Consider the following 9,264-nt stretch of genomic DNA (forward strand, 5'->3'; position numbering starts at 1 on the left):
GGGGAGGGTAGGGGGAGGCAGAGGAGGAGGGGGGAGGGGAGGGGTCGGGTTTGAAAGTGCCGCTCGCTCTCTCTGTGTCCCGGCCGCGCCCGAGATCCGCCGCAGCCGCGGGGAGAGTTACCGCGAGCGCCCGACCCCACGGCCAGGTAGGCGGACCGGCTCCGGACCCCCGCCCCCCCCCCAACCCCCCCCAATCCCAACCCCACCCCCCTGCTACCGGGACCCCAACCCCCCTGCCCGCCCCGGACCCCTGTCCCCCCCCCCCCCAATCCCCACCCCCCCCCCCCAACCCCACCCCCTGCTACCGGGACCCCAACCCCCTGCCCGCCCCCGGACCCTGTCCCCCCCCTCCCCCCCAGACCCACACCCAGCCCTCATAGACCTCCTCCCCCCTCTATCCGCACCCCAACTCCTCCCCCCCCTCCCCAGCCCCTATCCGCCTGCCTCCCCCTCCTGATCCCTGACCATCTGTCCCCAGACCTGTTCTCTTCCTCCCCAGACCTGAACCCCCTGCCCCCCCCAGACCCATGCCCCCCCAGACCATGCCCCCAGACCCATGCCCCCCCAGACCCATGCCCCCCCCAGACCCATGCCCCCAACCCCCCTCCCTGCTTCCCTCCCGCCAAGACCCCTCCCCGAACCCCCTTCCTGCTCCCAGACCTCCCCTAGACCCTCTTCCCTTCTCCCCCCCCCCAAGACCCTCCTCACTCTGCACCCCAACCCCCGCCTGTCCCCTGCTCCCTGACCCCCCCGGCCCCTCCAGCCCCCACTTCTCCAAACGCCAACCCCCTGCCCAAAGACCGGGACCCCTCCGTGCCACTGTCCGCACGCTGGGTGGGCAGCAGGTTGAAGTGTTGACTTGCACATTCGTGATTGTCCAGAGTGTTTGATACATAACTGACAGATTTGCTTTCATCGCCTGTGTGTCAGTGACAATATTCCCAAGTGAAGAGGAATAAGGCACAAACATTGTGGGCTGAAGGGCCTGTTTCCGTGCTGTACACTGCTCTATGTTCTAAGAGTGTAAAATGATTTTAGTTACAATGTGGACCCAGGCCCTCAGGTCCAGAGTCCATGGCGACCAACAATCGCCCGAATACTCTGTGCACTCGTCCCGTCCAACACCCTGGGCACGATTTACAGAGGCCAACTGGCCTACAAACCTACACGTCTTTGGAGTGTGGGAGGAAACCGGAGCACCCGGTGAAAACTCACACGGTCCCAGGGAGAAGGTACAAACTCTGTACGGACAGCACCAGAGGTCAGGATGGAACCCGGGTCTCTGGGTGCCGTGAGGCAGTGATTCTATCACTGCACCACTGTGTAGTCTAATTGTACAAGGTTTTCATGCAATGGGGTAGAGTTAAGAGCAAGAGTACATGGCAACACCCTGGGAAGGGGTGATTGGACTATTGAGACGAAAAGGAGACAAAAAGGTGTAAGATAAGGATAAAAGTGAAGGCAGAGGAGAGGAGAGGATAGGTGCATCCCCATTGTAGAAACAGAACAGCAGATGCTGGTTTATACCAAAAATAGACAAAGAGTGCTGGAGTAACTCAGCGGGTCAGGCAGCATCTCTGGAGAAAAAAGGATGGGTGACGTTTCAGGTCGGGTGCTATCTTCAGATTCAATCTTGTTTATTCCTGTTGTTGGTTAGCCAATGATCCCGATGGAATGACTACATTCCCACCAAAGGGAAGCCCCCCTATCCTGTGCCGCAGCTGCTGACTACCCTCTCACCCCCCCTCCCCCCCAGTTTTCATCTCCATCTTACTCCAGCACTAACATATTTCCATTTCATAAGACTTAACTCCACTTCATTGCTCTATGATTTTCCAAACGACCTGCTGTTAGCTCCTTAATGCATTCCAGCAATTTTCCTACAGTTTCCTGCTTCCTGCTTCTCTCCATGAATAGTGCCTTTACATTCATTGGTTTCCAATACTGTGGGAGCTACCAACACATCCACATTCTGGGGAGCGACCCTCTTTGAGGTTCTGTGGGTCTAGCTGGCCTTGAGGCCTCTTAGTTTGACAACAGTAGGCTTCTGTTTGTCTGATAAACCTTTTGTTCACCCCACTGTAGCCGAAACCTGCCTTCAAAATGGGTGAGCAACTGCCTAGTGCAGGGCCTGTGGTCTCACCATCTGTGTCCAGTGCAGCTTCTGCTATTGAATCTGGGCCGTGAATTTAAATCCCACCAGAGCAGTTAAAAACTTTAAATTCACGTTTGTTAAAATTACTGTCAATAATGGCAATAACGAAGCAATTAGATTGTTTAGTTTAGTTTAGAGATACAGGGCAGAAACAGGCCCTTCGGCCCACTGAGTCCATGCCGACCAGCAATCCCCGCACATTAACACAAATTCTACACACGCTAGGGACAATTTACAATTATACCAAACCATTTAACCTACAAGCCTGTGCATCTTTGGAGTGTGGGAGGAAACCGGAGCACCCGTAGAAAGCCCACGCTGTCACAGGGAGAACGTACATACAAGCACCCGTAGTCAGGATCAAACCTGGGTCTCTGGCAGTGTAAGGCAGCACCTCTACCGCTGTGCCACCGTGCCGCCCTTAATACCTCTGGGTCACTCCAATCCTGGCCTGAATATATTCAACATTGCCCTGGGGCAGGAATCTCCAAACACTCAGACTTGTTGCAGACACAGTTGCTCTTTATCTCCACCTCCAAATAGTCAATTTTTAATGTTTGAACGCTGGTTATAGTGTCATACAGCAAGGAAACAGGTCCTTGAGCCCAACTCATCCAGGTCGACCAAGGTGCCCCGTCTACTTCCTCACATGTGGGCCCCATGACCTTCCAGACATTTGTCCTCCATGTACCTGCCCTTTTAAATGTTGTTCTTAAACCTGCCTCAACCACTTCCTCTGGCAGCTCATTTCAGAACCCCCCGCCCCCAGTAGCTCTTGGTTTCCTTCTAAATCTTTGTCTCTTCAGGCAAATGCAATGTTACATTTATTTCAAGAGGGCTCAAATGTAAAAATAGAGATGTAACGCTGAGGCTCGATAAGGTGCTGGTCAGAATGCATTTAGAGCACTGTGAGCAGTTTAGGGGTCCATATCTGAGGAAGGATGTGCTGGCTCTGTTAGAGGGTCCAGAGACGGTTTATTAGAATGATCCCAGGAATGTGTGGGTCAACCAATGACGAGTGTTTGTCGGCACTGGGCCTGTACTCGCTGGAGTTTAGAAGGATGAGGGGGAACCTCATTGAAACTTACCGGATAGTGAAAGTGGATATGGAGAGAATGTTTCCATTTCCATTGGTTGAGTCTAGGGCAAGAGGTCATAGCCTTAGAATACAAGGACCTACCTTTAGAAAGGAGACGAGGAGGAATTTCTTTAGTCAGAAGGTGGTGAATCTGTGGAATTCATTGCCACAGACGGCTGTGGAGGCCGTCAATGGACAATTTAAAGGTGGAGATTGATAGATTCTTGATTAGTTCGGGTGTCAGGGGTTATGGAGAGAAGGCAGGAGAATGGGGTTGAGAGGGGAAGATAGATCAGCCATGATTGAATGGCGGAATGGACTTGATGGACCGAATGGCCTAATTCTGCTCCTATCACTTATGAACTCTCACATTAAGTTTAGAAGGATGAAAGGGGATCTTATAGAGATGTATAACATTATAAAAGGATTGGACAAGCTAGATGCTGGAAAAATGTTCCCAATGTTGGAGGAGTCCATGACCAGGGGCTACAGGCTAAGAATAAAGGGGAGGCCATTTAAAACTGAGGTGAGAAGAAACTTTTTCACCCAGAGTTGTGAAATTGTGGAATTTTCTGCCACGGAAGGCAACGGAGGCCAATTCACAGGATGAATTTAAAAGAGAGTTAGATAGAGCTCTAGGGGCTAGCAGAATTAAGGGATATGGGGAAAAGGCAGGCACAGGTTACTGATTGTGGATGATCACCAATGATCACAATGAATGTCAGTGCTGGCTCGAAGGGCCAAATGGTCTCCTGTACCTATGTTTCTAAGTAAACCGATTCCCCTAACCTGGGGAAAGACTGCATTCTCCCTACCTATTCAGCTTGGCTGTGGGCAACAACATGTATTGCCCTTGTGCTGGGTAAACATGTTTACTGTCACTGGGAAACTGGGTATCAGCTGGGATGTGAGCTTGTCGCTGGTTTAGGGTGTGTTGGTTTCATTGCCCCACCTCTACTTGGAGGCAGCAAAGTTAATGTGCGGGGATGTTCAATGAATGAGAGTTTGCTGCTGTCTCAGTGTAGTCATAGAAACCACAGCTTCAATTCTCATCTTTAGCATTTTAATATCTCTATACATAAAACATGTAGATGTCCTGCTCAACTTAAAATGTTGTTCAAGCATTTTAAGATGTACCTTAATTTATTCAGGCTTGTTGCAGAAAAAGCTTGCGGGCAGCACAGTGATCGAGCTGCTGCCTCACAGCGCCAGAGACCTGGGTTCGATCCTGACTATAGGTGCTGTCTGTGCGAGTTTGTATTTTCTCCTTGTGACTGTGTGAGTTTCCTCCCACATTCAAAGGACGGGTGGGTTTGTAGGTTATGTGGCCTCTGTAAACTGCCCCAATTGTGTTGGGAGTGGATGAGAAAGTGGGATAACGTAACCAGTGTGGTGGGCGGCACGGTGGCACAGCGGGTAGAGCTGCTGCCTCACAGCGCCAGAGACCCGCGTTCCATCCTGACTACGAGCGCTGTCTGTACGGAGTTTGTACGTTCTCCCCGTGACCGCGTGGGTTTTCTCCGGGTGCCCCGGTTTCCTCCCACATTCCAAAGACGTGCGGGTTTGTAGGTTAATTGGCTTCGATAAGAATTGGAAATTGTCCCGAGTTTGTAGGATGGTGCTAGTGGTAATCATGTATTGTCTTTCCGCTGACTGGTTAGCACGCAACAAAAGCTTTTCACTGTACCTCGGCACACGTGACAGTAAACTAAACTAAGCAGTGATTGATGGATGGCGTGGACTTGGCAGTCCAGAGGGCAGGCCTCATCTCCAGTCTAAACAAAGCTTTTTGTTTCAGTCCATGCAGGTGGTAGTTTTTTTAGAGGAAGATGGGAAGGGTTGAGCGACTGAACATTCCGATATCGCAGCCGAGCTACGGCACTCCCAGAAGAAATGAGCACTTGACCAATAACCGCCAGGCCGGCAGAGATGGCGACGCCAACCACGTGAAGATGGCGCACAGGAACGGCGAGAAGGCACATGGATGCTGTGCGTTCATGTCCCACGAGTATCGGGTCACGCAGAAGGAAGCAAAAAATGTCATGCACTTTACAAATAGTCCGAGCTGGGAGGCTGTTCTGAGCAGCTCGGATGCACTGCTCCGATCACAGTGTGACCAGCACTACGCTGGAGCTAAGTTTAGTGTGCCACCATCACCGAGTGTACTACCCAAACCACCAAGCCACTGGATGCATATTCCCCTGGAGTCTTCTGACCACAGTGACATGGCAATAGACAATAGGTGCAGGAGAAGGCCATTCGAGCCAGCACCACCATTCAATGTGATCATGGCTGATCATTCTCAATCAGTACCCCGTTCCTGCCTTCTCCCCATACCCCCTGACTCCGCTATCCTTAAGAGCTTTATCTAGCTCTCTTGAATACATTCAGAGAATTGGCCTCCACTGCCTTCTGAGGCAGAGAATTCCACAGATTTACAACTCTGACTGAAAACGTTTTTCCTCATCTCCGTTCTAAATGGCCTACCCCTTATTCTTAAACTGTGGCCTCTTGTTCTGAACTCCCCCAACATTGGGAACATGTCTCCTGCCTCTAACGTGTCCAATCCCTTGATAATCTTATATGTTTCGATAAGATCCTTAATAATCTTATATGTTTCAGTTGGACCTTACTTAAAGTGCAAGCATAAACTGTGGCTCAAATATGGGACGTTAGTCCAGGGCTGGCATTCTTGTTTTGTTTTTAATTCCATCTTTCAGTCGAGGAGTTTTAAATTTTCAACCACAGCGCTGCCTTTAATTACCTGCCCAGGGTGTTACTTGCTTCGAGTACATTGCCCCAGCTTGGCGTGGTTCGGTGCGTTTGTGCAAGTTGGACTTAGTCTTACATTAGTGAAGTAGTTTTCTCTTCCAGCTCTGCCTGCCTTTCCCTCTTTGTCTTTGAAGAGGAAGGGGCTGAGTTCTGCGGCTGACAGTCTCCCCTTGGTTTTGATTGCTGGGCATGTTCCAACGTGCATTGAAGTTGGTATCATCCACTCGGGTCAAAGTACTGAGGCAGCTTTAATGTTGCTTCCTTTCCCAATTGTCCAGCTGCATGTTGTATGTGTAGCTCATGTGCTACATATGTTTCACTACATTCATTCTTCAATGGGATTTTTGCAACTCTTGATCATTGAACTGTTGTCTGTTGGAGGTGGCTTGTGAACACAGTGCCTTGTACACAGTGCAGGCAGCAAGTTATCACCGTAACCTCCAGCATCAACTCCTTGCAGAGCCCCCTTGTTTCATTAGAACTGCAGATGCTGGTACAAATCAAAGGTATCACAAAATGCTGGAGTAACTCAGCGGGACAGGCAGCATCTCTGGAGAGAAGGAATGGGTGACGATTCAGGTCGAAACCCTTCTTCAGACTGGGTCTGAAGACAGGTCTCGACCCGAAACGTCACCCATTCCTTCTCTCGAGATGTTGCCTGACCCGCTGAGTTACTCCAGCATTTTGTGATACCCCTTGTTTTATTGTTCACTTTTATTGAGAAAAGTACTTTTAATGTTACCAACCAGCTGAGTAAGTGTATTTATTGAACAGGCAGTTACTCAATGTTCAGTTGTATTAACAGTCATTGAGCAGCCATGTTGCCTGCCTGTCACTGCCTATCAAAGATCTCCGTAAATGCTTTCATCTTGTCCTTTATTTGAGCAAGTTTTCATCTTGCCTCTCCTAGGCTATTGGTCTTTCAAAAATCTGTTCCTTTGATTTGATGCAAACCCGGAATCCAAATTTGGTTTTAGATTTTATCATTTACCAAAAAAAACTCTTGTACAGGGATGCGTTTGTTAATGTTACAGCTTCTGAGAAAATACAAGGATTAAGAATGTGCAAGTTGCTCTGGCCAGATTCTTGTTTTAACATGTAGATTGAGCTACATAAATAAGTGTAAACGTTTAGCATATGTATATTTTAAAGCAGGATGTTCCTGTTGATAAAGTATTTTGGTACTATGGGTCAGTGTAAGCAATGCCATCTTTTGTGAAAGATGAATTTTCCTTAAAAAAAAGAAAAAGACAAATGAATAAGAAAAAGTTAAAAGTATTTCACAACGTAAACTGCGAGTGCGGGTGTGACGAGCAATTAAAAAAAACGAAGTTGCAGAAATATAAGCTAATTTCCTATTAAAAAATCATAATGAGTTTGCTGTACAACCTGTAGTTGTCATACGTTATTTCCAATGTACAGTACTTACCTGATCATATAAGAATTTGCATTTAGGGATCTTTTATCAATGGTTGGCAAAATGTACCATGAGTGTGGATTCTGGACTGTTAATGTCAGGATTGAAATGATGCCTGGGCTTTTGATAGCACTTGTGTAATGGTGTACCATGTTCTTTGGTAATCTTTTAAATTGTGGATCAAAGCTGATAACTCCATGTTCCCTCTGAACCGGGTAAAGATTGAATAAACAACATTCTTATACACCACTGGGGGCCATTCATCTCAGATGTGGCTTGGATACCACTTTTTCTTTAATATTTAGAAATTGGGTTTGATATAAATGTTCAATTACGCATTCTGTAATAATTATATTTGATTGGATTGTAATTCAGATTTCCCCAGAATGTCATGTTTGCAATTTGGCCTTTTATTATAGAGTAAAGACATGTATTCAATAATGCGCCATTTGTAGATATGTTCTGTTGCCTCTCATTTAATGCCTAATAGAGGAGCTACTATTTCAATATGAAATATCATAACTAACTTGAATACAAATGTCTCAATTCAGCAGCCCAAAATCCAGAAAAAAGTTTAAAAAAAAATTATGTTGGTTAAATAACTGCAGATGCTGGTACAAATCGAAGGTATCACAAAAAGCTTGAGTAATTCAGCAGGTCAGGCAGCATCTCAGGAGAGAATGGGTGACGTTTCGTGTCGAGACTCTTGAAGGGTCTCGACCCGAAACGTCACCCATTCCTTCTTTCCTGAGATGCTGCCTGACCCGCTGAATTATTCCAGCTTATGGTGTTTTTTATTTATTTATAACCTCCCCAAATTAGATTTGATGGCAAGTTAAATGCAATAATGGAGTTATTCTTCCATCCTTCAAATTACGGTTGAAACCAAATTAAGTCAATGAATTTAAAATATGTATTTAATTGAATAGTTTGTGTGATGGCTTATAACAATAAAGTTTTCCACTCCCCCCCCCCAGTTGGGTTGTTTGTGTTTTGGTCCAGAGATAAATGAGTTGGCACCCTTTGGGGCTTCCATCTAGTCCATCTCCTTTCTAAAGGGTTGTCCTTTAATTCTGAGGCTATGGCTTCTGGTCCTAGACTATCTCCACTTCTCCACGTCCACTCTAGCCAGGCTTTTCACTATTCTGTAAGTTTCAATGAGGTCCTTAGTCATCCTTCTAAACTCCAGCAAGTACAGGCAAACGCTTATCATACATTAACCTACTGCAGAATTGCATTTCGTTGGGTATGTATTCACCATTGTGTTCTGCCTATTATCAATGGGGAAAAGTGCAAGTGGAATACCATTAGCTGTTAACGTGGCCAGACAAAACCTTTATTCAGTAATACCAAAGTTAATGAATAGCACAAGAATCCTGGTTCTGCTGCTGAAGGTATGCTTAATGAACTAAAGAATGCACAATGAATGAACTGAAATTCCTGGACTTTCAGATTGTTAATTTGTGGTTTTACATTGTGGAGGGATGATACATTGAGTACTACATATCCAGGAGGAACATTAAGGAAAATATGTATATATTATTAATGTAAGAAAGTAGTGGGTTCAATTAATTTTAGTCTTTTTAGGAAATGGTCTGGAAAGGTCAAATTCATAGGAGGGAATAGCAAACCCAGACTTTTCAGTATTCTTAGGAAACAGTTGTTTAACAAAGATTAAAGTCATAAAAGACGGAAAATAACTAATGTTGCAGGGTTCTTCAGAGAGGGTGCGAAAGGTTAAAGTTGTAAATAAAAGTCAGTTTAACTCTGGCAATGGGAAAATTGAAGGATGGTATGACTGACAGGACTATCACAATGGTGGGTGTATGGAACGAGCTGCCA

At 46.7% G+C, this 9,264-nt stretch overlaps 1 protein-coding gene across 1 annotated transcript; it reads left to right on the forward strand.

Annotated features, from left to right (window-relative positions):
* The first annotated feature begins 5,062 nt into the window (after window positions 1-5,062).
* Window positions 5,063-7,063, forward strand: pnrc2 (proline-rich nuclear receptor coactivator 2). Its single transcript, XM_078422884.1, has 2 exons — window positions 5,063-5,461; window positions 7,040-7,063. The coding sequence occupies exons 1-2, from the start codon at window positions 5,063-5,065 to the stop codon at window positions 7,061-7,063; spliced, it is 423 nt and encodes a 140-aa protein (XP_078279010.1).
* Window positions 7,064-9,264: the final 2,201 nt, after the last annotated feature.

This window comes from Rhinoraja longicauda, chromosome 27, assembly GCF_053455715.1.
Source record: "Rhinoraja longicauda isolate Sanriku21f chromosome 27, sRhiLon1.1, whole genome shotgun sequence".
Classification (NCBI taxonomy): domain Eukaryota; kingdom Metazoa; phylum Chordata; class Chondrichthyes; order Rajiformes; family Arhynchobatidae; genus Rhinoraja; species Rhinoraja longicauda.

Excerpts from the sequence above, each read along its gene's own strand:
- pnrc2 (XM_078422884.1), top strand. The coding sequence starts at position 5,063 with ATGGGAAGGGTTGAGCGACTGAACATTCCGATATCGCAGCCGAGCTAC. Across the intron at positions 5,462-7,039 it reads CTTCTGACCACAGTGACATG|CTTCTGAGAAAATACAAGGA; the intron begins GCAATAGACAAT and ends TTAATGTTACAG.